This window comes from Cuculus canorus, chromosome 11, assembly GCF_017976375.1.
Source record: "Cuculus canorus isolate bCucCan1 chromosome 11, bCucCan1.pri, whole genome shotgun sequence".
NCBI lineage: Eukaryota > Metazoa > Chordata > Aves > Cuculiformes > Cuculidae > Cuculus > Cuculus canorus.
Genome location: NC_071411.1, coordinates 20,686,271 through 20,712,388, shown reverse-complemented (window position 1 = coordinate 20,712,388; position 26,118 = coordinate 20,686,271). Strand labels below are relative to the sequence as shown.

The following is a 26,118-nucleotide window of genomic DNA, read 5'->3' as shown; positions in this document are numbered from 1 at the left end:
TGTAATCCAGCCGTGTAAAGGAAGAGAAGACAGCCAACAGAGCTCGCTTACAGAAGAATAAGCCCAGAAGAATCTGTCCTAGACAAAAGAACAAAGTCTAACTTCAGTAAATGAAGGGGTAAAACTGGAGTATGGCGGAGGACTTTTACATCCTAAGACACCCCCTTTGCCAGAGTATGGATGGTTTTGCTGTACACGTATGTCCTTGCTAAACCTCTTTGCATTCCAGCTCTCTTCCTTGGTGACAGAACTAAACAAGCTTTGGGACCATATGTCAGAGCTTTGAGATAAAAGCTTTGTGATTAGTTAATTTGAACAGATCCATTACCAGGCTCGGGGGCTGTTGTCATGAAGAGCTCAGGTGGCTTCTTGTAAAGATCAAAATCAATGGCCTGTTTGCCCCAGCTCCATCTGCCTCTCGACAGCGCTGGCTCCATGTTCGCATGCAGAGCATTCTCCTGCCATTTCTAAATGAAAATGGAAACTCTTTAAGAAGCCAGGTCAAAATCACCAGGGAAGAGGCACAAAACATAAGTGAGTTAGCCAGCCTCTTGGGTAGCCATCAATCTCTCTGCCATAACAGGATCTCACCAAAGTCAGCCCTCATTACATAACTGGTTCTCTCTGTAACCTCTCAATTCATGTGTTTGATATCCATGAATGAGGACAAAAACCCATTTTGTGAGCAAGTTGCTGATACTCTGGTACAGACCTGGTATCAACCACGCAGGCGCTTGCAGAATGCTTGAGGAATACCTGGCAGGGGATTCAGCTTCGTGTTTATGTCACAGTTCTCTGCAGTGATACAGGGGGTCTGCTCAGCTGTGCTTTCCTGTATTTCATCCACAGCTGCTAAACTCACAGGCACTGGGGCCACCCCTCTCATCTGTGGGCCGCCTAACTCATTATTTATCTCCTGCCAGCGGCAAGTAGTGGGCTGGCAGTGCAGAACTGCCAGTGCAGCGAGAGCTCCAGATCAGCTCAAGGATAATCTTAACGCACACTGCTTTCAGAAAGCAGAAGCTCTCCTAGTGCTTCTAAAAATACCATCATTCGTATCAAACTCTTGGGACCGAAAGCCCAGGTGTCCTGAGGAAGCAGGTGAGAGAAGCAGCACGCGCACTGGGATCGTGGCAGGAATATTCATCACGATTCTGAAAGCCAGGCCAGCTTTCTGTGTTCCTCTGACTGCCCACTGCTGGAACGCCACTGAGATCTGTTCAGACATGACTGGCCTTCCTAAGCTACAAACTAGCTGGGCTGCCTGTTGTTAGCCCTGCACTCTCGTGGTTTCACCTAACCACACAGCTAACTCGGGGCAGACGCTGCATGGAGATGCTTCAGGAAACCAGATGAGCTCCGGAGGAGGTGGGACAGAAGATGGCCACATTGTGTTTGAGAAGAAAACCCAGAGTGGTAAAACCAGCAGCATATCGAACCCAGACTGTCTCAGATTGGGATCCTAAGAGCTTTCTGCTTTTGTTCCACCTTTCAGGTAACGGGAATGGTAAATTCAGGACCAACCTATCATCTCCACTACCCACTATAACACTGCTCATGCCCGTGAGGTCGCTGCTTGAGCAGAAGGAGCCTCCTTCCCCCTTTCTCTCTGCTCCATGGCCAGCGCTGATGCTACACAGCTGCCAGGTTACACTTAGTTTCAGAGAGATGTCAGGTCTCCTGCCTCTCTCATCCCATCAGTAAGGGCCAAAGGTCAATACAACATGAATATCACAGTCCCCATTCCTTCCAGTTCGGTAGCTCTGGTGTTGGGCATGAGCTGCTGCACTGTCAGCCTGTTACCCCCTTTTTCAGCTCGTCAGCTGTTGATCCTGCACTGCCCAGTTCCCCTCCTCTGTTTTGGCTCTTCAGCAAAAGACACCAGCAATTACAGCGCTCTGGTTGGTTTCTGTTCCTCTTGGTCAGTGACCCTTCTCTGCTCCTTGATGAGCAGAACCATCCTCTGGCACCACCCACCGCACCTCAGCCGTACTTGAACCTTTTGAAGAAACTGCTTTAATAAGTATGGAAAAACAAAAAAGTAAGATAAATAAAGCCTGAAAACTTGATGAACGCGTACCTGTTTTTGCAAGATGTGATAAATGAGCCTCCAAGCATTCAGCTCATTCCGCTCTGTGTTGTGATAGCGTTCAATTAATTGGGTAGACTTTGTGTATCCAAACAAAAGATCACCTGGGTGAACTCCAGGTGCCAGTGTACCCAGATTGCAAACAGGTGTCACCCTCAGAAACTGCCCACGCCGCACCCCCTAGAAGAGACTTCCATACACTAAAGCCTATTTCAAATCTACCACATCCCAAAACGAGCCCACTTTGGACTGTCTGTCTCAGTTTTCCATTACCTCACTCAACTCCTCCACATGTGCCTCATCTGGCACTCGAGGGTGCAGGTTGCTTTCCATGCTGCTCTTAAATCCAGGAAATACAAATCCGTTTGGTGACAGCCACATCTTCTTGGATTTTGCAAAGTCTTCTTTATGGGCAGCAGCCACATCCACTGGCTCGAAGGTGGCTGACAGGTACTCATGGCAGTAAGTGAATCTCTTCTTCGGTTCCTACAAAAAAATACATATTTGTTTTTGTTAACATCATTCTCCTTTGCCCCTAAGGTACAGACCCAGTGGTGTTTCTTTCCTTAAGAGTGCAAGTAATCAGTAATTGAAATCACACAAAATACAAATCATTAAATATTAAAACATGTTTTAAAACATCATTCTACTCTGATCCAACAATGAATTTAATGACAAGCGGTGTAATGGGATCTCGGTAAAATAATTAAAGAACTACGTTTACATTTATTTGTGCAAAAAGAGAACTGTAGAATCATAGATTAGTTTGGGTTGGAAGGGACCTTAAAGCCCATCCAGTTCCAACACCCTCCCATGGGCAGGGACACCTCCCACTGGCTCAGGCTGCCCAAGGCCCATCCAATCCAACCTGGCCTGGAACACCTCCAGGGATGGGGCAGCCACAGTTTCCCTGGACAACCTGGGCCAGGGCCTCACCACCCTCATCAGGAAGAAACGTCCAGTCTAAATCTGCCCCTCTCCAGTTTATACCCATTGCCCCTCATCCTATCACCACAAGCCTTTGTCAACAGTCCCTCCCCAGCTTTCTTGTAGCCCCTTCAGCTACCGGAAGGTCGCTACAAGGTCTCCTCGGAGCCTTCTCTTCTCCAGGCTGAACAACCCCAACTCTCTCAGCCTGTCCTCAGATGGGAGGTGCTCCAGCTCTCTTGTAGCCTCCTCTGGACCCGTTCCAACAGCTCCATCTCCTTCTTATGTTGAGGACTCCAGAACTGGACACAATACTCCAGGTGAGGTCTCACAAGAGAGGAATAGAGGGGCAGAACCACCTCTCCTGTAGCTCCTATCAGGAACAGTTTTCCCAGGGCTACAGGAATTTCCTCCAGCTGAGAAATAGCATTTGTTCTTGAGATTCAAGCCAGCCAGACAGAAGCATATAAACATGATTCTTCAAATGTGTTCCTAAATGCATTCTTCAAATCATTTAATACTGCGTATGCCAGCACAGTACTCAAATTCTCCCATTTGTGGGACTCAGAGCTGGATGACCACTCACGTGATCAGATTCTGAAGCCAAAATGACAGCCTGAGGCCACTTGACTACAACGAACAGCTTTAAGAGCAGACTTTACACCTCTCAGACTGAGATCTTTTTGGATACCAACTTCCTTTCCTGTGCACTATCTGGGAGTCACCAGTGCAAACCTATCTACCTCCTCTCTCTCCTTTCAGCGCTACACACAGCAAGCAAAGATCTCCCAGTTCCAATTCCCAATTCACCTTGGCCATTTCCTGGCGCAGCTGCTGCTTTGCAAGTTCTGCAGAATTCAGGGTCTGGGAGCTGTAGTTAAAGACGGATTTGCCATCAATAGGAGAAATCCTGAAAGCTTCAAACTTTGGCTTTTCCGTCTTTCCTTTGAGTTGGCACACAGCCCCAGAGTTAGTCTGCAAAGAGAAGTTACTGGTAAGCCAGAGTTACAAAACATCCTAACAAGGAAATGATTCTATAAACATTAAAACCACAATTTTAACAAAACAGCAACAATAAAAAGAAAACAATAAAAAAAATCTATTTATTGACGGATTACACAACAGTTCTTTGTTAATAAAATACTCCCCAGAAGACAGCGCTACAGCTAAGCCCTGTTTCGCCATCGCATGTGCCGTGCCGCCAAGGTAGCGGCAGGGGCTGGAGGCAAAGCGCTCTCCAGAGAAGGACCTCTGCTCACAGAGTCGATGCTGATTGTGTCCAGACGAAATAAGACCAGTTATTTCATTTCCCCGATTCCATTAACACTCAGCATATCCAGAAACAGGGGAAACACTGTTCATCAGGACTCCTCAAAGCTCTCCACTGACAAAGATAATTAAACCCTCCGACCTTTTCATTGACTTAAGAATGGCATTCTACTGTGTTTATGGTAATCACAGCTTTGAACTCGGGCTCTGCCATAGCAGGAAAGTGAAATTGCATTTGCGGTAGCATACACTTCCTTGGGAAAACCACTCCCCTCTTTTTTTTTTTTTTTTTTCCAAACAAAAAGCCTGAACCATTACTTCACCTGTTAATAAAAGTAACTTTGTATTTTCTTTCCTATAGAGGATTCCCAGTTCCTCAGTTTCCCCAGAGGATTCCCCAGTTCTCTTGTTTCAAAAGCACATATAAACCAAAAATTGGTTAGAACTCATTCACTGAGAAGACTGCTAAATCCATACATGTAACAGAATAACTCTACACGGAGGCTATACAGAAAGATTAAGCCTAAAATCTTTGCTGCCCTCATTCTTCTAAGACGTTATAAATGCAAGCACCAGGAATGACTACTTACGATACAGTCTTCTTTTCTAGCCTAGTGTAACACTCCTTTATCAACAGACTGACTGTAGTTAAATTCTTTCACTATCTCCAAGACAGAACCTTTACACAGGAACAAGGATTTCCATACACCTGGCAAAACCTCTTTGTCTTAAAACATATACGGGAAAAAACATTCTTCACAAAGCACGGTATAGCAAGAGTCTGTAACTAAGCAATAGACTCCAAAAAGCAACTCTGACACCTTGGAAACACACAGAATATCCCTTCTGTGAGGTCTATATTAGCAGAAAGGCACCTAGTTTCAACACGTTTTCTGTGAGGCAACGGGAGGGGTAGACAGATGCTGGTCACAAGCCAGAGAGGTTCTAAAATTCCTCACCGTTTCCTTAGAGCGCAGCTCAGCTTTGCCTGCAACTGACGATTTTATTTAGTCAAGAATAAATGCCATTCTGGTTGCTCAAAGGCAAGGAGATCTCTCCTGGCAAGATACAAAAGCTCAGTTTAGCTGGCTTAGTGCCCTGCGAGCACCTGAAGCCTGGCTGACTAGGGGGGAGCTATAGAGAAGGAAGAGCCAAAGAAAAATATGGCCCAACCCCCAAAAGAAATTACAGTCCTTTAAACAATCTCTTTCCTCCGTTTCCCTGTAAGCACTAGAACTGTTCTCCTTTTTGAAAAGCAATTACATTTGCAATTCAACTTCTGCAAAATACTATTACCCTGCACCTTTCTATAACGTTTGCACAATCCCCACAAACACCAGAAGTGTTTAAGTCTAATGAGCCTTCAGAAGAGGGAGGTGTTGTTTAAGGATATGAAGTTCTGCAGCCACTGGGTTTGCCTCTCACATATCACAAGCTACTCACCTCAAGATGCTTTCTCTTGGAAGACATTTTGCCTGCTCTTTCTTTCTTCCTCTGCACCCATGTTTCACTACAGTTACCTAATGAGGAACGTGCTGCCTGTTGCGCTCTGCTAACTGTTCCTGGTACTGTGTAGTCACCAGAGGAAACCAAGTGTAATGGAGGTTTCTGAGCAAAGAGATCTTTGATGGCCAGGGGTGCTCCATACTCGTGACCCAAGGCTGTGATCATCTCTGCCGAGGGCAGCAACTTCCCATGGACTACATCCCTCAGCCTCTTACAGTGACGGAGGGAACTCAGCCTGCAAAGAGACATCACCATGCTATTAGTTTACAAATACCTTACTAACATTGAATCATTGCAGTTATTATTACTGCGGAAAAACTAAACAACCTTCTTGAAGCACCTCTTTACCAAGAAGTGCAGGTCAGTTCATGAATACTGCTATAACGAAGGTGAGCAGCTCAACAAACCCAACTCAGAAGGCTGCTGGCACTAGACCTAGCTGCAAGGCAATGATTGGTTGCCTTTCTCTAGCCTCTGGCTGGAAAGACAATAAAGCACACTGGTTCTAAGCGTACGACCCATATTTACGATGAACACCCCCTAAAATCCATCCTGCCTTACCTGTTCTATGTCTCGTTCTGATCAAATTCCATTCTGTACTCTATTCAGTACCCCGTTTCCCTCACACCTGATCTCACTCACTAAGTTTGGTCTGCATGCGTAATGTTAATACAAAAGCAGCTCTACATAGAGCAGCTATTGCGCCCCCCACACAGACACACACTGTGTGCACACACGTCAAGGCAGTTCTCGGCCCCTCAGGCCACAGCAGAGGCCGTGAAGTACAGTGACCTACCAGCAGCCAAACACAGTGTCGTGAATTTGTGCTAGAACTGGAGATTCATAAACTCATTTATCACGTACCTATTCTTTATTTCCAGAGAGTAACTTTACAAAGTGATGTGAAAGACTTCAATAGTGAAACTACTGCAGCAGCACTATTTTTTTGCCCTTACTGATGAACAACAGATGCAGCTGACAAATAACACTGATTTCAAAGCTGCATCAGCATTAATGACACAAAGTGAATTTACATTCATAGAATCATAGAGTCATAGAATAGTTTGGGTTGGAAGGGACCTTAAAGATCATCTAGTTCCAACGCCCCTGCCATGGGCAGGGACATCCCACTAAATCAGGCTGCCCAAGGCCCATCCAACCTGGCCTTGAACTCCTCCATTTGTAGGTTAAAAATTCAACTGGTGCATAAGGACACGTCCACTAGTTTTTCTACAGTTCAGACTGATTTTCTGGCTAGTTCCAGCAGAAGGAAATCGATGAGGAAGCAGCAGAGCCTGCTGTGCACACATCAAAGCAGTGGCTGATGACAAGAACCCCAAACCCAGGAGTTCCCAAGTCAGAGGATGCTCTGGAGCACAGCTCAGTCTGCAGACTCAAGCAAGGAATTGATTTGTATTTCTCTGGACAATTACAGCCCCAACAGAAGGAAGGTCCAGCAAAATCAGTAACACCCAGTGCCTGGCCAGCACGATTCACCCAGCCAAGAGCGAGGGCTGCTGGAGAGAGTCGGCAGCCAGGACATGGGCTCTGCCACTAGCAGTGCCTTTCCTGAGGTTCTCCCTGATGTAGAGCAATGCGTACTGCAACATACAGGGATGGTTCCTGCAGATTGACTTCTATCTAGTGGAAAAACAACCCCCTGCATTTAAAATGATCCCAGCCATCACAAAACCTTCCCTTTTCTTGCAGGAACCGGAGCTGCAGCTACCTGACGAGCTAGGCACTGCAGACAACCTCCTGGGTTCCTTTCCTGTTTTTTTTAGACAGGAGATATCACAATAAAATTTTAAAAAAAAAACCAAACTACCAAGTATCTAAAATATAGAGTATTATGTTATTTTCTACCTCAAATATTGCCAGCACACAGCTAAAGGAAGAAACTGTTTTTGAATTAAAAAAAAAGAAGAAGATAAAAGGACTTGTAAGGACATCATCGTGATGGCCACCAGCCACCTCCATACTGCATTCTTCTCACCATCTCACAGGATAAACATGAAACCACTTACAGGTATGTGAGAAGTACTCATGTTCATTAGAATGGATATACTTCAGAACTTTAAGTGTAAGGGCCTGTCTCTTCGTTACCTTAATGAAGTATAGTTTCATTAGTCATGACGTTAAATGACGTTTTGCTGATGGAATGGAATTCCTGAGCTGGAATGGATCAGCCAGAAAGGGGAACAAGTAGGTATGCACCAACGCAGCCTGCCAGCCCCAAGCTGCGCCGCGGTCATTGCTCAGCAGCTGCCTGGGCAGCTTGGCACATGCACAGTACAATTTGTAGCAGACAGGTTACATCCCTTATCGAATGTGTTTTACCAAAATACGAGGATGTGGGAGGGCAGGGGGCAAGGCTGCTCCTCAGTGCTGTGTGTATTATCACACCTTAGGAACAACTGTTAGCAAAATCAGATGGGTGCTCAGGAGACATTCACTCTTCCTTGAGTCAGGAAGAAACGTTTCCATTCATTTCACATCAGCTTTGCTGGTTTTCAGTTCAGAAGTGAATCTAAACAAAGCAGTCTGTTCCTAGCAAGGAAGAAAGCAATCCCAGTTCACCTCTGCTTTCTAAACCCAAGTCCTCACCTCCAGGATGGACGGCACCTTTCCCCACCTCTCAAAGAGATGTGTCTTAATTTACAAATAAACAAACAATAAAACCAGACATGGAAATTTGCTCTTACATCAGTAAATCACATAGATGGATAGAATGTACACACACAAGGCTCCCCAGCTGGCAGAGAGCTGGCCACAAAGCATGCATCAAAAACCCCAAACAAAAAGCCAGGCCTAGGAGACATACAGATCCCACAAAACTCTTTCTTTCTCTAGTTAACATAGGAAAACCATTTTTAGAATTCTCTACTTAGCTCAAGTGACTTTCTGGCTCCATCAAGTCTTATTTGCTTGCCTCCTGTGCTCCTTCCTACCCTGCCCCTATAAGGACAGAGCAGATATGTCCCAGCTGATGCTTCTGACACTGGAATTTTCTCTTCCTATTTGCATTCTATTCAGGTGTTTGCTGATATTCTGTCCTTACCGATACACCTCTCTTCTGTAGAGATCATAAACTCCTGCCCAAGGTAAACTGGGCTCACTGATACTGCGTTAGCACTACATCCGTGGTCAGAAAACCCTGCTCTTCTGTCTGACCACATCTGCCCTAAAGCCTGAATTACCCATCAGGCCCACAGACTGCTTTCATCAGGGAAAAGAGATCCAAGAGCATTACCTTTTGTATCAAATATTCTTTCTCCTTTGCTATTATTTCATTTCTTAAATTTCTTGATTATGAACCGGGACGAGTCATACCTGGACAAGGCTTGGAAACATGCCCCCGGCACCGCACCTCTGACATACAGCAGAGGCTGCTTTGTTATAGTGAGGAGGGGCTGCCGGAGGGGGCAGTGATAAAAGATAGCTTCCAGGTCTGTATAGAGGCGCTGATGGAAAGACAGCTGTGAGTTATACAGGATTTCAAGCTGCCCGTCTTCACGTCTGTGAGTCCTGGAACAAAGGCACCAATGACAAGGTTAATCAATCAGCCCACATCTCAGGTGTCCTCAACCCTGCAGAACCATCCCAGAATCAGAGAATCATGGAATCATAGATTAGTTTGGGTTGGAAGGGACCTTAAAGCCCATCCAGTTCCACCCCCTGCCATGGGCAGAGACACCTCCCACTGGCTCAGGCTGCCCAAGGCCCATCCAACCTGGCCTGGAACACCTCCAGGGATGGGGCAGCCACAGCTTCCCTGGGCAACCTGGGCCAGGGCCTCACCACCCTCATGGGGAAGAAATTCCTCCATATGTCCAGTCTAAATCTGCCCCTCTCCAGTTTATACCCATTGCCCCCCATCCTATCACTACAAGCCAAACAGTCCCTCTCCAGCTTTCTTGTAGCCCCTTCAGGTACTGGAAGGTCGTTATACAGCCTCCTCGGAGCCTTCCCTTCTCCAGGCTGAACAAGCCCAACTACCTCAGCCTGTCACTCCCTCTAACGCCGCTGCTCTGCTCTTGTCCTTCAGATGGAACCTCTAACAGCCCTCAATCCATGTGGACTGTTCTGAAAAAATTATTTTGTCTTAAGTTACAAAGAAAGTCTCAAAACCGTCATGACATAACTGAATTGTATATTTTCTTTTTAAGCCACATGGCAAACATTTGAAAGGACACTCACCTCGGTTTCAGCAGTGTTGTGCCCCTTAACAGCCTTATTGGTGCAACAAAAGCACTAGTTACATAATTTCACTACAAATACAATAAAATGGTACTATAGCAGGAAAACAAAGCTTCAATTCAGGTTACAGGTGAGCGGAGACAAGAGTCAACTTTTCATGCAAGAAATAATTTCAGTAACTGCAATGAAGTGACTTGCATAAAAAAACCCAAAAAAACTGACAACAAACCACCACAGGAGAGCATTAACAGCATGGTACAGTGAGGGAAAAATAGCAATTCCTACTAAATTTAAGGAGACACTCACTTGGACTGTGCCACATTTTCCCCTAAAATCAAAACGAGAAAAGCTTGAATTCCAGCTTCCTCACAGCACCTATGTTTGGGTTAGATCCCATGGAGGATATTTGTTATTCTGTGCAATGGGCAGATTACAGTGCTGTTGCCACAAAGCAAGTAGCAGCTTAACAAAAGAAAAGTACACGTTGCCATCCTTCTCATTTGAACTTAAATGATGCTCTTTGATGTAATGTGATGAAGATTATGGCTCAAGTGAAGCGGCCACTGGGACTCACACCCACTAAAACCACACACAAAGCATCACGTTTGGACTCGCCCACTTATCTTTGTACAGCAAGGAATGGGGAGGGAGAAATCAAATTAAAACCTCTGAATCAAAGGAAATAAGTGATGAAAAACCTCAAACTCTCCTACCTTTCAAAGTGTCTATCCCACAGCCTCCTGATTGCTTTGTCTTTTAATCCCTCCAAGACAAAGAGATGTGTTGCTCCATCCAGCAAGTGAAAACCAGTAACAATATCCAACTCAGAAACTTCCTCAAGCGTGGTCTGCAGTTTAGATGCAGCAAGAGCCATTCCCATTGAGTGTACAGGATAGCAGTCCAGCTGGAGGGCTTGAGCATTGATTTCCATAATCTCTTCCATCAATTCATGTAATAAAGATGAATTATTGTAGTCAAAAACATAGATTATATAACCAAACGGGCGATTTGTGACGTGAGCATCAGCAGCTCGTGCATGCATTGCCAATGGCACAGTCATTTCCACTCTCACTTTCAAAAGAGAGTCTGATTGTAGATAATGTCCCATATTGAGCAGGGTAGAACTGCGCACCAATTCTGTTGTCCTCTTTGTTTTATCCTCCTCACTGGAAGCAGCTGTACTTGGAGCTGAGCAGCTATGAATGGGAGCATTGATAGCCAAGTACTTTCTACCTAACAACAATTCAGTTAGACTGACTTTAGCTACCCCATGCGGATGCCACACTTTGTCCTCTGTAGAAGAATTACAGACTGCGGATTTGCAAGCAAGGAGGCGCTCCTTGTTCCGGTCCTCATCTTCACCATCTTTCCCAGACAAACAGGGCTTTTCTGTGTCATTTTCCATGTTTCTATCCCGGTCATGAACTTCAACCTCTAAAGGTGGACCTCTAAGACACTTCTGCAGTTCCCCAGGTTCCATCAAGCCTGTAAGAAGCACATTAACATCCTTAAAGTAGACGTGAGTTCCATGGACTTGTCCATGAGTTCGATGAGGTGGAAAGTTATGAAATTTGTATTTGCAGTAGACGGGAACACACAGTCTCTAAAGAACAAAAAGATGAGGAGAAATAGACATTTGCAGTGTTAGTCTTTTTCCTTTTTATTTTTAACTTCACAAAATAATCAGCTTTTCCAGTACAGAAGCTATGGGGGAGGCACTTCATAGCAGGAGCTATGGTCTTCCAAGGCAGCAAAGAGGCCATTCTACATGCCTGGATCCTGCCTTTGGGAATATCTGCCTGTCCTCAACTTTGTTGACTTTCCAAATACGCCAGGAAAATGCTCCTTGTTTCCAGATCATGAAGAAGCATGCTGGGGACTGCCATGGCTCCCACACCTTTCTGGTTTCGGCCCGTGCACTCATCTCTAGGACTTGAGGCCTAAAATAACTGTCTACAGCTAGAAGGTAGGAAATTCAACAAGAATCCAGAGATAAGTAAGGAATAGACTGTATGGTCTCCAGTACTAGCCATTTGGTTACAAAACTGGGGAAGAAAGCAGGGCGATTCATTCCACAATAGTTGTTGCAGTTCTGCATGGAATCCATTGAGGTTGAGGGAGGGGATTCTACCCCTCTATCTGTCTCTTGTGAAGCCTCATCTGGAATATTGTGTCCAGTTCTGAAATCCTCAACATAAGAAGGAGATGGAGCTGTTGGAACTGGTCCAGAGGAGGCTTCAAGGATGATCCGAGGGCTGGAGCACCTCCCATCTGAGGACAGGCTGAGAGAGTTCAGCCTGGAGAAGAGAAGGCTCCAAGGAGACCTTAGAGTGACCTTCCAGGACTTGAAGGGGCTACAAGAAAGCTGGGGAGGGACTGTTCATAAAGGCTTGTAGTGATAGGACGAGGGCAATGGGTATAAACTGGAGAGGGGCAGATTTAGACTGGACATAAGGAGGGATTTCTTCCCCATGAGGGTGGTGAGGCCCTGACCCAGGTTGCCCAGGGAAGCTGTGGCTGCCCCATCCCTGGAGGTGTTCAAGGTCAGGTTGGATGGGCCTTGGGCAGCCTGAGCCAGTGGGAGGTGTCCCTGCCCATGGCAGAGGGTGAAGGTGGATGGGCTTTAAGGTCCCTTCTGACCCAAATTAATCTATGATTCTATGATTCTAAGTTCTCTTTAACACCACAGCTGTATTTTCAGCAAAGCTACTTAAGGATAACAAGGCAATGGTTTCAGAAAGACGTAGCAGTAGGTGTTACCTGTAGCTCCTCTATCGGTACAGGTGTGTTCGGGAGGCAGGTAGCTGAATGAATCCTTATAACCAGTGGATTCAATTCATGTCTTTGTCTTTCAGACAGAAGAGGTGTTTCCACAGTGAAGGTCACATAAACATCTAAAACTTTACAACTGTTTTCTGTCAGACGACTGGTCACTGTTTTTTCTCCTTTTTAAACATACAAGATCAAATACTTTTGTATTAAAGAAGCAATCTCATCAAGGCACCCATATTTTATGCAATTAATTACAAACCTTCCCCAAATTTGCATTAAAATAAAACAGAAGTATTGTTTTAACTGCTTCAAATATTTATCTTTTACAGTAGGAAGGAAATGATCCCCAAGCAGTGTCAGAGCCCCCACCTGGGCCAACTGCTGCAAGCACAGAGAGGTTTATGTCTTTTGGAAGCTGCAAACACACAGTTCGCATAAACACAAAAATCAAAGCGGTTTAGAGACTTTTCATCATAGTTAAAGGTAAACAAGCACCTTCAAACAAATCGGCTTCCCTGCAAGCAGCTTTGTCATGTCCAGTGCATGCTGCATGACACGGTGCTGTTTCTGTCTGCGTGCACAGAAGAAAGGGCAGCTTTAACTGGCTCATGCAAAAATAGGACAACATCTATTAATTATGAATGCTAACCTAGTTACAGTCAGAAAACTGCAGAAATAACTCCCTCTGCTCTGACCAGTATCCCACTTTCAACAAATTCCAAATCAAAGAGGATACCAGCACTTTGATGTACATGCTGAACTACAAGGCAGAGTTACTCTTGACATCCTGCCCTTCCAAGCACACAGACCTCTGAAAACAACAGTCCCCTCCAAGACAAAAATCAAACCCCAAGTCTTTCTTGACCAGATTGCTTGTGTCCCTAGGGAATTCCACGTTCTGAATCTTTCAAGGCAGTCCCCAGCCGGCAGCCCCACCAGCCCAGGTGTTCAGAGGAGAAGCCATGGAAAACGAGCCATGGAGAACGAGCCATGGAGAACACCCAACATCACTCCTTCCCTGCCCCTTCCTAAAAGAACAATACCTGCGAGGAGAGGCATGAGATCTAACTGCAGAGAAGCAATGTCATTTTTCTTTGCCTGAGGAGCATCGATGTTTCTTTTGGGACCAGAACCTCTTCTGCCTGTTGACAGAAGGCAGAGTTGGACTGAGTAGGAAGGAGGAAACATTTTGTTGCAATTAATGAAAGGAATCATTTAAAATGTACTGCAGCAGTGGCACTATTGAGTACTGTCCATAGAAAGAGATGCCTGTCAGACACCAAGCACCACCTTAGGCTAGCACTGCAACACAGTCTCATTCCCACTGCACAGCCCACTATGCCATACAAAGAATCCCTGCTTTACAAGAACCAACACGCATTAAAAGTTAGTGGAATTACCACAATAAAGTTTATCTTTGCCACCTCACTATCTTTCCCTCCCATACCTGCATTAACGACACATACGTGGTACTCTTTGCGATATGCACTCTATTGTTTCCAGAAACCTGTATTTTACAACTTCAAGCTGACAAAACAGGAATATTGTCATTCTTTACCTCACCATGAGGATAAACTCATTGATATTTGTCATTTTCTTGGATGCTGAGCAATTATTCCAGAATTCTTTTTGCCCAGATGCAGTCTTTACCCAGTAAAAGCAGTCATTCCCAGCCTCGAGTCCTCAAACCCCAGTGGCAGATGCTTGGTCCAGTGTCACCTCACTGGGTGAGTACAGAATTTTAGCACAAGGTTGGAGTTTGACAATAAATGCAGCAAGTGAACACGGCAACTGAAAAGAACAACTGCAGAAACATTTCTGTTGCTGTTCCTGGCTTATTATTATTCCTATACTAAAAGGAATGGCAGAATTTTTTAAGGACAAATTTAACACTCAGAAGGAAAAAGAGGCAGGCAACATATTAGTAAAGCTTTATCTCCTAATAAGAGAAATAATAATAGTTTGTGGTCAGACAAGCATGCTATTTAACACAGATGAGGTAATACATGTTCTAGCATCCATGGTTGCAGTGGTTGTCATCTCCTCTCATCTTTCATAGTCAAGTGTAAGCTACAGATGAGGAATTAAATATCAGTCAGGGGGCATTTAACATAACAAACAAGCACTGGAAATATGAACAGACCACAAACTCCAGATCAAAACCTGGCCTCTAGTAGAAAAAGCAATCCAAGTGACAGAAAACAACAGCTTGATACTTTCACAGCTGGATTAGTTATTTCAGCTCTGACATCACTCTCTAACTTGCCTCCCAAGTCCCTTGAGAATATCCACCCCTGGAGCCCCCCAGCTGATAGGACAAGCCCGTTATCAGCCCTGCTCCACATGCTACCAGCTAAAGAAACTGAAAAACAAAGTTTTATGAGCTGCTGGAGAAACACAGAAAGCTCATGGCAGAGCCAGGACTACAGCACAGGGCTCACAACTCCTACTTCTTTGTTCAATATTGGATTCTTTAAAATAATAATAAAATGATTCTTAGAAGCAAATATCCAGAATTCCATATCTACCTTTTCAAATCTCATCCATAATTCCACCCAGAGCTTACCATTCGCAGAGGCTGGCTTGTTTGCTTCATATCTCAGAACTCCCATATTATGATTTTTTTTCTCAGCATCTTTTGAAGTTGAATTAACAGGGAGACCAGCAACTGCTTTCTGCTTCAGAACCTGGGCCTTCTCCAGCAACGTGGTCTTTGCAAATATCACACTTATGAAAACACCAAAAAGACTTTAAGTTATTTCAGAAATATTGAAATTAAAATAATAAATCCCTGCCATTCTCATGATTTCGTGAGAAAAAAAATAATTTCAATCTAAAAGAGCTCAACTGCCAGAATAAAAACGTAAAAGAGATCAAAAAGGGATATCAATAGGATACATGGTCCTTTATCTTCTGAGTAAGAGACCAGGTATGTACCTGAAGAGATGCATGAAGTAAGACAGCTTTTAGTTTTACTGACAGATTTTTCTGTACCTCTGCTTTGCGTCTGTTCTGTCACTGCTCATGTTTGGTACATGTGGGAATCGCTATGGATTGGCCAGAGAGCTGGAATAAACACAGCTTCACTCTATTATAGGCACAACTGCCTTCTTAGTGGGAAAATACAGTGGGAATGCCGACACTTAGCTTCAGCATTAACAAACTTGACAAACTTCATACTATCAGCTGCTACTGTGAATGTCTTCACAAAATATCACACATTTTATTCCCCAGAACAAACACAGGCCTTACAAATCTGACACGTTATTGCTGCTGAAAAATCGATGTTAATCAGAAAGAAAAGACTGTTTAACAGAGACAAATCTCACTGCATGTTAAATCTGAATGTACTGTTCTGTTGGTCCCGCCTTCTGATGGCTGGCAGTGGGCAGCAGTGCAAGACAAAACACAGCAAAAGCTGAAAGAGGGGAGACTGACATGAGATCTTAGAAAGAGATGTTTCCTGCGAGGGTGGGGAGGCCCTGGCCCAGGTTGCCCAGAGCAGTGGTGGCTGCTCCATCCCTGGAGGGGTTCAAAGCCAGGCTGGATGGGGCTTGGAGCAACTTGATCCAGTGGGAGGTGTCCCTGCTTATGGCAGGGGGTGGAAATGGATGGGCTTTGAGGTCCCTTCCGACCCAAACCATTCTGTGATTCTCTCACTTCATTATATTGTCTCCAGATCATCATCTTCAATCCACAGCATTTTCTCTCAGACTTATTAATACATGCAACACCTTCCCTTTATCACTGGTATTAAATCTTTCAAATATCCTTTCTTCCTCCTCCTCCCAGGATTTTTAATCTCAGAGGTCCAAGTTCCTCAGCTGCTTCACAGATATTAATTCAGCCGGGCATCCCCACAAACAGCAATGAATCAAGACTGTGCCTCTGAAGCAATGTATGCTTACAGCACTAAAAATCTTAACTCATGACACAGATTAACCAAGCATTTCCCAAATAACTCTCCCTCCCCTCAGAGATGTTTCAAAAGGATCATAGTAAGAGCTGGGAGAGGGAAGGTTGATTCTGTGGTTTTGCAGCACTGAAATATATAGCCTTTCAAGATTTCTGTATTCCTATAAAAACATACAAAAATATTAATATATGGGTACCTAAGTAGTGAATGGCAGACAGTCAAAATACTTGCTTGAGCAACAAAAACTCTGAAGAAAAATGTTAACATTTGGTTTTATAAGCAAACCATCACTCTAAGAAAAACAACTGACCTAACGCTGGACACAATACTCCAGATGAGGTCTCACAAGAGAGAACTAGAGGGACAGAGTCCCCTCCCTCCCTCCCTGCTGGCCACGCTGCTTTGGATGCAGCCCAGGACACGGTTGGCATCCGGGCTGCGAGCGCACATTGCCGGCTCATGTCGAGCACCCCAAGTCCTTCTACTCAGGGCTGCTCTCAATCACATCACCCCCCAGTCTGTATGGAAAAGGAAGGGTGTCTTTAGCCTACAAACCCGTAACTGAGAAACAGAACACACAGCAAGCCAAGAATTACTCAAGACAATATAACAAGACATTGATTAAAGATCAACATTCTCTCAAACCTTAGAGTACAGCACCTTTGTTAAAGAGCCTCCAGCCTGTAGCAGCTCACAAGGATACAAGCTCAGAAGCTGAAGCACGGTGGCTGGATTTTCCAGCCATTGGGAGAATGTGTTTATTAAAGATGGCTTTGCACCGAATGAAAACTATCCAAAACAAATAAAGACCTTGCTTCCATGTGCAGATCAACTTTCTGCTGATTTTCTTCATCTCTACAAAGCAGGTTTCCTTTCTGCCACACAAACCCCACCCCACTGCCACAGCAAGAGTCATGGACAGACGCGTCCGTCAGGAACAGTGGTGTCCTCAGGCCGTATGAAACCCTCAGAAACACACAGCTGGGCGGCTGACCTCACACATCTGTGCTGATGGCACTCAGAGTCCTTGCAGTGACTTCACTGTCTCTGGAGCAGAGTAACAATCTGAGGCAATCTTGCTCAGGGGGACTTCTTAAACTAGCAGAACAGCATAAAATGAGACAGCTCCTCACAGAATACAAGAGTGGATTTGTTATTCTGTACCGTCACACATTAGTATTTTAGAAACAAAAGGGGAACCTTGAGAAAGTGGTTGAAGAGTTCCTGTTTTTTAGGTAACATTCTGGGTGACGTGTTTGAGATGTGCCCTATTTGTGATTCATTTCTATTTTGAGTGCAAAATCGTCCATTACGATTAATGCCCAGGAAAATATGATTTTTAAACTGTTACAGTTTCTCAAGCCTTGAGCCCTCTAACCTTTATGTACAACTTTAGAGTTACATGCTGATTGTTAGAAATTAACCACTGAGAACTATAAAAAAAATAAAAATCAACAAAAGACTGAATAACTGTTCCTAAACAAGACCAGAACAAACAAGGGGCTGTGCTACTGCAGCACCGTGAGCTCAGGATTAGCCGGTGTGCTGTAGAAAATCACCTCACGGTCGTTATTCACTATTACAGCGCTGTTTGTGGCACTCAGAGCCAGCAGAGCCTGTTCTGCCAGCAGCTTATTGTTAACACCACCTTCAACCCTTCAAGCAGAAGCAGGTGCCCTGAACCACTCCTCACTTCTGCCGCTTCGGAAGCTTCCAGCTGAGCACCTAGCAGCAGAGCAACTCCCAGCTCCTCCTCCATTCAGTTTTAACGGTGCTACCTTATCCCACGAGTCTGAAGCCACAAGTGAACAGAAGGCTTTTGTTCCTCTCCCTAATCAGCAGTGCAAAAAGCAGTAGTTAACCAGTTCTGAAACCACATATAGTTACAAACCATTAAAAAAAAAAGACACATAATACTGAAAAACAATCTCATATTTTCAACTTCTTTTTAACACACGAACATTTCCCACCCCAAGTGCAACATCCTTACCCTACTGCGCCCGAGTCGCCCGTCCTGGATGGAGGTGGCAAACCACAATGAGACAGTGCTCGTCTGTTTAGACCAGTTTCTTCTGCTGAATCAAAACAGGGGTTACATTTGTTATTAAATATTTCTATGTTTTGACAATTCTCATAAAACTAACAAAAGCGCTAGGAAAACATGGTGAGCAGACTTAGGCAAGCTGTATTTGTAACTCAGAACCTCCTTCACTTTAGCGTCTGTGTCAAGGATGAGTTTGAAAAAGCCTAAAATATAAAAAATAAAGTCTTTTTGGGGGATTTAGAGACATATAATGAGTTCTGCGGTAATGACCATGTCACAATTTAAAACAAAACTAGGAATGAACAAGTAATTAAAATAAGGTGAGAACACCCAAATAATACTTTGCTGGCATCGAATGTCCTATGCGGATTCAAACAGGTCCTGATGTCAATAACACATCTTAATGCATTAAAGACTGCAGACACAAGAAGCAATACATTACTTTTGCTTATTTATTTTAATAAATTGTTCCAGTTGCTGTTCTAGTGAATCCTGACCAACGAAAGAGTAATAAAGTGCCCACAACGTAGAGAAATGCCCAGCTATGTAGTCAATGGCTCTGATATGCCAGCAGTCTGGTACACTACACCTAACCGGCTTCAAACGTCATTTAATTACAGCAAAACACTCTACCACCCTAGGTTTCAGTGGTAATTACTCAGCACACTACAGTGAGATGTAGGTCTTAATTACAGCGAGATCAGAGCAAATCAACATTGGAAGAATAGCAGGGAGAATTCGCAACTGAATCACTGTTTCACACAACATATTTGCCGTTATCAGGAATTAAGCAAAGAGGAAGCAATGCAATGTGAGCTTTTTACCTGGCTACAGGCAGGATGCTGAGAAACTGTAACATCTCACCTGTTCTACAGAGCACAAGCACTGGGCCACTGCACAGTGCAGGTGGTTTTTCAAAGTCAATGAAAAGAAACACGAAGAGACCTTCCAGACCTTCCTTTCTTCCCTAACATAGAACAGGTTAGCACGTAGGCAAAACACTGGCATTTTCTCAGTTGTCTGAGCTGGCAGCTGTGTTCCTGTCCTTTAGCTCCTTGGGCACCCTTCTTCTACCTTGGCAGCTTTCAGTGTTTGGACCATAAATCCTCTCTGGGCCCATCACTAGATGGCCCTGCCACCAGCACACAGATCACACCAGGAATTCACAGAATCATACAGGGACGTCGAAGCCCATCCAGTTCCAAACCCCTGCCATGGACAGGGATACCTCCCACTGGCTCAGGCTGCCCAAGGCCCCATCCAACCTGGCCTTGAACACCTCCAGGGATGGGGCAGCCACAACTTCCATGGACAACCTGGGCCAGTGCCTCCCCACCGTCATCCTGAAGAATTTCTTCCTAATGTCTAGCTTAAATCTTCCCCCTTCCAATTTAAAGCCATTCCCCCTCGTCCTATCACTACAAGCCTCTGCAAACAGTCCCTCTCCAGTTTTCTTGTAGCCCCTTCAGGTCCTGGAAGGTCGCTATGAGATCCTCAGAGCCTTCTCTTCTCCAGGCTGAACAATCCCAACTCTCAGCCTGTCCTTGTATGGGAGGTGTTCCAGCCCTCAGATCATCGAATCTGTTCCTAACTCCCAGCATTATCTATTTATTTTATTTTCATTCATTAAGGTTTCAACTGTGTGCTCCTGACCTCAGCTGCTGCTGTGCGCTCTCAGCCCAGGGCTGCAATGTGGTACCATGTCCTTCCTAAGCAGAGCTCTGCCCCCTGCACAGTTCCACTAGGCCCAGGGGCAGGGAGAGCCTTCCAGTGAAGAGGCTGGAACAGGCCCCAGAAAGGACAGGGAAAGCTGGCAGCAGGGATTAAGATGATGCAGCTACAAAGGCCCTGCCGTCAGACGGAGAACCCAAGACCAGACTTTGTCGTTATTCGCAGCAGTGCTCAGCACATTCTCAGCTGGCACAAGGCAAGGCCAGATTACAAAACTGCGTACAATCAGGATAAAATTTCACATTTCTCCACGAACTGATAATACAAAGGAAACGTGGCATTCTGCTGCTGGAGTTCTGATATTTGCCAGCAGCAACAATCTGGGAACTTACATTCTAGTCACGGCTCTAGATGTTACTGCAGTCACTTCCAAACACAAAGCAGCAGCAAACCCCAATGCTTTTTTCCTTCTGTGCGCCAGCTAAACCTCTTTTCTGTCCCAACTCTATTCCAAAGTCATTAGAAACTTGTTCGAATTGTAATGCCTTCAGTCTTCCTGCAATCCCTCGTTCCTTTAGCAGATTCCTGTGTCCAGTTCGTGCTCGCCCATTACTCAAGGTGCCATGCCCCAAGCCAGCCCCAGTTCCCACATTGTTGTACCTTCAACAGGAAGGGCTGAAGGCTCCTGTGCTCTGGATTTCTTTGCTGCTTTGGTTTTTGTACAGCTGGGTGCTGGCTGACTTTCTTCAAAGAACTTTCTTTGCAAAAGCACTGTGTAGTTTACATCATCTATCAGGAAAAAAGTAAAATAACATAAATTTGCTGCTTTAGAGTTTGTTGTTTAGTGTGGCTGGGCCACTCAAACTCTGAGCATTGATTTTCCCATGGCTCCTCTTCCCCTTTTCCTGCTCTCTATGAGAAGCCGCTCTTAGACTTCACTTCTGTTCCTCTGGAGATTAACATGACCAGAGTTACTGAGATTTACCTCCAAGCTTACAGAAGAAACCAGCACAAAACGCTCTCCCTGCCTACTGCACAACACGCATTCAGAAAAAATTATTGGAGCAGCTGAAGCTTGCGGGAACTCCCAGAATACTGAGCCTGCGGAGGAGGCAAACAGCCCTGGCAGGGAGCTGGAGAACTTCACCATACGGACTTCTCCTCCAAAAGCCTACAGGTGGGGAAGCTTGTCCTGCCTTCCTCTCTTGCTAAAGGTAAGGCTGCTCTTCAAAAAAGACTGAGCTGAAAACAAGTCTCTATTCCTCAACAACAGCTACAGAGATGTTTAACCTCCCTAAAAAAGAAAACCCAAATACTGTCAGAAACCTCCACCAACTGCAAAGCCTGGCTGCTGACAAACCACACCACATCGGCACAAACGGTTCATTTATTACAACAGTATCAGCTCAATCAAAAGGAACCAACTCCGTATCAACCTGCATTTGAAGTCTTAGAGCCTCACCAAATCTCTATCCACTGATACACATGGGAAAGAGCAATTAAAGTGTTTTATTAACAAATTATGCATATTTTAAGAGTAAAATTAACTTTAACAGCAGTTTCAAGCCACTAGAACAAAGGACACCTCATTTACTATAGGCTTCATCTCATGCTTAGTTCTCTGGTATTTATTAGGGACCACGATCTGATTCCATACATGTCTACAGGAGCTCTAACAAGGTCTTTCTCTATTTAAATTAACTCAGCTAGTAAAAATGAACTATAAATACTAAAATAGCCGTCTTTGAATCCACTGACCCTCAAGCTAGTGTGGCCAAAACTTAGGCATAGATTCCAGTTATGGGATTTGGGGAGACCACAAAGGGGAGAAGATGAAACAGAAAGATGCACGGCTTAACAACATGGTTGTACAAGTTTCGCTTCTTCTCAGGACAACAAAACCAAAAATCTGTCTTTAACAAATTCCTGACTAACTCTGCTACCCAACAAACTCAAATAACTAGACGGTTTCAAAGGGTCAGATCATAGGCTTGATCATATTTTCCTGCCATCAAAATTTTCAGAAAGCATAATAACCAAGTAGGAACTATTTCAGTGGGAACGACATGGAAATGTCACACAATCTCAATAACAACTTGTCTTTAGGTACAGTCACAGCTTCAAGATAGGTTCTATAACATGCCTGCTTGCATCAGACTTACCAACAGCCTGTACGCGTTCTAGTGAAGAATTAACTTTGCGGTTAGCACCCTTCGCTTTTGAGGAAACTTTGTCCTTGGCATCCCAGATGTTTACAATGATTTTGTGATCTCTTAGTTTTATTAGATATTCATTAGTGACACGGATATCAGTGCTATGGTTCCATGATAACCACATCTTGTCATCTTCAAACCATGGCGTAATGGCCTATTAAAACACAAGATGAAAACCTCTACAGGAGCTGAATGACACCGACGAACTCTCACTCACATCTTAAGCACTGTCACCGCTGCTCTCACACTGGACATCCCTTAGTGCTCCCGGGCTGGGTCTTACAGGACCCTCCCTTGCTGTGTCAGAGCAGTGTATTTGGTTGGGTTCAGACAAAGCAGTCAAGTCACAGTTTGGTAGAAAGACCGGAGGCAAGAACAAACAGCAGTTAAGCTGTTGCTCAGCATGACATCGCACATTGAAGAATTAACAGCATACTCTAAAAGCAAATATATACACTGTAAAATGCTGAGCTGCTCTTTATGAAATTCAAGCCCCAGCACTGCCCTACACACACGCGTGCTGGTCCACAGCAAGAGCAGAGCACTCGGAGCTGCCAGTTCCACACACTTCACTCAGCAACTTTACAAGTGCGTTTTGTTTAACAAAACCATCAAGCTTGTACGCAGAATTGCAAAGCAATCAAAGAGGGCTACAAGAAAGATTGCCGTGCAAAGACAAAAGCTGAGAGCATAAAGGTTGTTTTAAAACCAAGTCTCTCTCTCTCAAAAAAAAAAAATTAATTATTTTAGCATCAACGTTTTAGAAATAATATCTTAACAAACCAAGCTGTATTCACCACAATATACCCAGTTCTCTGGTGTTTTTTTCCCCTGGGTTTGAATGCACAGGATTCAGGTAGACGTGTATAAACAAAACAAAACCAGCAAAATCCTTCAAGTACTTAAACATCTTTTTCTGCTCAGCAAAGCTCAGAGGCACACACTTCATTTTTTTCTGCATTGCTAATCAAACGGACAGTTCAGTTCAAATTCTTATATTATTATCTCAGTACTTGAAAGATAAAAGCAAACTGATAACCTTGAGGAAATCAAAAGCGAAATGCTCTGAAAACCCCCAACGTCTTACTACAAATCTAAGAAGTTACTGCTGATGTATACCAGCCGAGTCACATTCTATTCTTGACATTTGCTCTGCATCTGAGGGAGCAGATAAGACCTAAGCAGCTGTTAAACCAACAAGCAACTACATCACTCTGTACCTGAAAACATTCTCCCACTTTCTGTATAGACACTTTGGGTTACCTAGTTTTATTGTATCTTTTACCTTGGAACCAGATTTTGTATGTAGATTTGCGACTGCTCCAACCAACACCAAATCTAGTTTTCTAGGCACGAGCTCGTCTGGTAGGAGGAAGTACTCAATCTGATAGCAACGCTGCATTCTTGGAACAGCTCGCGATGCATCAACTTGAATTCTCTTTCCTTGTTTATCAGTGGGATTGGATTTCTTCTGCTTTTCTCCTAGAAAGAAGATGAAACCAGATGATCACAGGCATTCCAATGTGCCAACAGAACAATGACTGAAAATGGATGACTGTTGAACATGAAACTGTCACCCCAGTGCCCAACCCTGCCATTCTTACCCAGGTTAAACTGCAATGGTCCCCAAAGTTCCTGGAACTTCCCCCTTCATCCTCTGCTCCTGCACCATGATGTCCAGGGACTGCAATTCCCAAGGCACATGTCCTGTTGCCCAGATAACTTCCACAGAGCAGAGATCCGCGCCGCTCAGGGGACGGCTGAATGTACCCTCTGTGCCGCTGAGAATCTGAGACTCACCCCTTAGCTGTGGAGCCACTGCTGCCTTCTCCTAAAATGACTTCCTTAAACCACCCAAACCCACAACTAGCCAAGCTGAGTATACCGACCAAAACCTTCCTTTATTTCCATTAACAGGCAGGGACTGATTAATAAGCACCAGCTAAGATTGTCAACTTGAATACCTGTGCCTACTGAGGAGTCAGCAGTCAGGAAAGGGTTTTGCCAATTACAAAAGGCTCCCATGTCCCACTGCCACTTTCTTGGGCAATCTGGCCAGGAAAATTCAAATCCACTAATACATCTTCTAACATTGTCTCCTGAAACCACTCATGCACATTGCCACATGAATTTATGCAGCAATAAGAGACGAGTTCTAAGGAAAACTTGTGTCAGGTACTTACCAGCAGGCAGGGTGGGGACAGCCAGCGAGACAGTGAGCGTGCAGGTCACCGTGTGGGAGCCATCCAGGTCCTTCTTGCTCCTGTGAGACCGGAGGAGCCTGCTGCTGTCACTCTCTGGGCTCAGCTGTGCACCACCCCTGAGCACTTCTAGGTTTGCAGTTTCAAAAGTGCTTTTAGAGCAGACAGTATTCAAGCCTGTCATCTCTTCTTTATGACCTTCCTCCACCTCCTCTTCTTTCGATGCCTTTGAATCTTTATGCTTTTCCTTTGCCACCCTGGTGGACAGGCAGCTGACCGACTCAAAGACTACGGAATAAATCAAACTGCTTTATTTTAGTGCTGAAATAAAAACTCCTAGAATCAAAGCCAAAGCAAGGGAGGATAGGATGAGGAAGTCCCTAAACTCTCATTTCAAAGGTGCCTTCAGAGTAGGTAACACTTATACCCCATGGATTGATTTGGGGACCAGGGACAACGTGCACACAAGTCCCTGAGCACCAGGGCAGGGTCACAGCACATCCCTGTGTCCTGCACAGAGCAGCACCACTGCCCACAGCACCCTTAGAACGGAGCGAGCCCTGGGAACCTGACGGAAAACATCTCCACGGAGCAGCCACACTGCTCAGCGCTGACCCTTCCCTGCCTCACATAGCGCAGGGGCTGAAGGTTCCATCGCCTCCTTTAACCTGCTCCTCACAGCCACTGCAGCTCCCTGCCCTCGCCTGTACCCACAGACTGGGTGATCTCTGGTATTTGGGAATATCCAGGAGAAAGGGGGCTCTGAAATGGCTAAACCTAACTGACATCTATCCTGAGAACCTACTGTCTAATTCACAGCAGAAATTAAGATAGCATCAATGTTTTGGCAAGAAAATACTTTCCTGGAGTAGTTTAGATATGTACCCATAACAGGAGCCCAAAGGCGGTAGCAGAGGCTCAGGTGACGTCTGCCCTGACAGCCAGCGCAGGACCTGCTGGCAAACCTGGCACCTAGAGGAGCAGAAAGCCAGGAGTAACTGACTGGAGCACAACAAGGCAAACTCCACTCTCACACTACTATGAATTGCCAGGTCTCCCCCTCCATTTACGCCAAAATTTGTTCATTAAAAAGAAACATTTGCCCCATAAGCACCATTAAATTAAAGTTGAAAGAAGTAGATTTCTCCTTCCTAATTACTGTAGAATATCCTTCAAACTGTTCCAGATGCTGAATCGCTTAGAAATGTCAAATCCAACACCTGGCTCTGCACAGAGCTGCAGCCGTTTCCTCTGCAAACCACACAACACTTCTTCCCTCTCAACAGTTCACAAGAGAAAGACCTCAATGT

General features: G+C 44.8%; 1 protein-coding gene across 1 annotated transcript in view; it reads right to left on the bottom strand.

Annotated features, from left to right (window-relative positions):
• Positions 1–25,780, bottom strand: part of CFAP92 (cilia and flagella associated protein 92 (putative)) — a 30,983-nt gene extending 5,203 nt beyond the window's left edge. Inside the window, exons 1-15 of the mRNA XM_054076876.1 lie at positions 25,694–25,780; positions 24,791–25,113; positions 23,893–24,089; positions 22,557–22,761; positions 21,055–21,183; positions 18,670–18,754; positions 15,330–15,490; positions 13,807–13,929; positions 12,752–12,936; positions 10,705–11,594; positions 9,125–9,319; positions 5,729–6,026; positions 3,827–3,991; positions 2,363–2,575; positions 329–467 (exon numbers count right to left, since the gene is read on the bottom strand). Coding sequence (XP_053932851.1) covers positions 329–467; positions 2,363–2,575; positions 3,827–3,991; positions 5,729–6,026; positions 9,125–9,319; positions 10,705–11,594; positions 12,752–12,936; positions 13,807–13,929; positions 15,330–15,490; positions 18,670–18,754; positions 21,055–21,183; positions 22,557–22,761; positions 23,893–24,089; positions 24,791–24,992 — 3,187 coding nt within the window. The 5' untranslated portion in view covers positions 24,993–25,113; positions 25,694–25,780. The remainder of the gene's footprint in view (positions 1–328; positions 468–2,362; positions 2,576–3,826; positions 3,992–5,728; positions 6,027–9,124; positions 9,320–10,704; positions 11,595–12,751; positions 12,937–13,806; positions 13,930–15,329; positions 15,491–18,669; positions 18,755–21,054; positions 21,184–22,556; positions 22,762–23,892; positions 24,090–24,790; positions 25,114–25,693) is intronic.
• Between the last annotated feature and the right edge of the window lie 338 nt (positions 25,781–26,118).